The 1,674-nt window shown below is 63.0% G+C and overlaps 1 protein-coding gene across 1 annotated transcript in view; it reads right to left on the bottom strand.

Annotated features, from left to right (window-relative positions):
• LOC103761271 (steroid 21-hydroxylase-like) overlaps positions 1 to 1,674 on the bottom strand; it is a 26,538-nt gene that overhangs the window by 3,668 nt on the left and 21,196 nt on the right. The window contains exons 4-6 of the mRNA XM_029963980.1: positions 1,031 to 1,182; positions 484 to 579; positions 56 to 163 (exon numbers count right to left, since the gene is read on the bottom strand). Coding sequence (XP_029819840.1) covers positions 56 to 163; positions 484 to 579; positions 1,031 to 1,182 — 356 coding nt within the window. The remainder of the gene's footprint in view (positions 1 to 55; positions 164 to 483; positions 580 to 1,030; positions 1,183 to 1,674) is intronic.

The following is a 1,674-nucleotide window of genomic DNA, read 5'->3' as shown; positions in this document are numbered from 1 at the left end:
AGATGCTCATAGTGTCCCCATAGTGCCCCATAGCCCCCTCCCCCCTCCAGCTCACCCGCAGCGGGGGCAGCAGATCAAGAGCCCGCACAGTGCTGCGCCCCCAAACCTGCAGCAGCTCCCCCAGACAGCAGGAGAAGGCCCGGAGTTCCCCTGGGGGGGGCACCTGGGAGAGGACACACCTGGGTACTCCTCACTACCCCTGGCTTCACCCTGGATCCCCCCAGAACACCCCAAACATAGCTCCAGACACTTGGGTCCCCTCAAACTTCTGGTGCCCCCAAACTCCTTCCAGCCCCCCCCCCCCAAACACCTGGGTGTCCCCTTCACAAACTTCTGGACCTCCCCAAACCCCTTGGCCCCCCTGAACCTCTGGGCCCCTCAAACACCTGGGTACTCCAGGGTTCCCTCCAAACCCCTGGGCCCCCATGAAAACCCGGGTCTCCCCCAAACCCTGCCCCCATCCCAGAGACCCACAGTCCCCACCAGGTCCCCGAAGAGGAGGCGTGCGATGGTGCTGCAGGTGTGGAACGTGAACACCTCAAAAGGGTCCAGGGGGGCTCCCCCATGGGAACGCAGCTCCTGAGGGAAAGCGGGGGTCAGGGGAGGTCCTTGGGGGAATTGCGGGTGCTCCAGGAGGGTTACTGGGGAGCTATAACAGGGATTTGAGGTGTCCCAGGAGGGTATTGGTGGGCTCTAAGGGTGGCTTGGGGGGTTCCAGGGGAGGAGTGGGGGGCTCTCGGGGGAATTGGGGCACAGAGCATGGAGGTTGGGTGCAGGCAGCTGAGTTTGGGGTCAGTTTTCAGGTGCAGGAGGCATGGTTACCATGCATGGGTGGGGTTTGGGTGCAGCGAGTGGGGTTTAAGGTATCAGTTTTGGGCGGGGTTTTGCTGGTCAGTTTTGCATGGGGATCTGGTTTTGGATGCATGGGAGTATCACTTTCGGGGAGGCTCAGCTTTTCGGGGGGCTCAGATTCAGGGGGGTTACTTCTGGGGCAGGGTCAGTTTTAGGGGTGTCAGTTTTGGGGTCCCACCTCACACAACTCCTGGCCCTGCAGCCAAAGGAGGGGCCCGAGCTGTGTCCCAGCCCGTGCCAGCGCCCCCCGGGCTGCTCCCCGCTGCTGCCGCCAGCCAGGGCATGGGCCCCCCAGCGCCAGGTCCTGGCCTCCATGCGACACCAGCGACCCTGGAGTAGGCAGAGGGGTCAGGGACCCCCACAGACACCCCAGCCCCCCAAGGCACCCCCCTCCATTGAACCAAGGGTACCCTGCAGGGCCACCCTATCCCACAGAACCTCCTTCAAGCCCATAGCCCCACCCATAGGTCCCCCTCATTCCCACCAGCGACCCTAGGAGGAAAGAAGGGGGTGTCTGGGAGGGGCAGGGACCCCCAGAGACCCCTCCAGTCCTCCAATGGAGGCACTCCGCTTGGATCAGGGGTATCCCAGGACCCCCAGAACTGCCAGCACTTACATCCCCAACCTCATAGGGACCCTCCCAAATCCCATAGTGACCCCTCCAATGCCACAGGAACCCCCCCAAACCTTATAGGGCCCCTCCACCCCATAGGAGTCCCCCAAACCCCATAGTGATACTCTTCAGTTCCCATAGAAACTCCCCAACTCCCCTAGGAACCCCTCCAAACCCCCCATAGCACACCCAGCTCTCCCCGCCCCCCA

This window comes from Manacus vitellinus, unplaced genomic scaffold (genome assembly GCF_001715985.3).
Source record: "Manacus vitellinus isolate BGI_N305 unplaced genomic scaffold, ASM171598v3 scaffold_105_pilon, whole genome shotgun sequence".
NCBI lineage: Eukaryota > Metazoa > Chordata > Aves > Passeriformes > Pipridae > Manacus > Manacus vitellinus.
The sequence above is the reverse complement of the archived record's forward strand: the minus strand, read 5'-3'. Positions and strand labels throughout refer to the sequence as shown.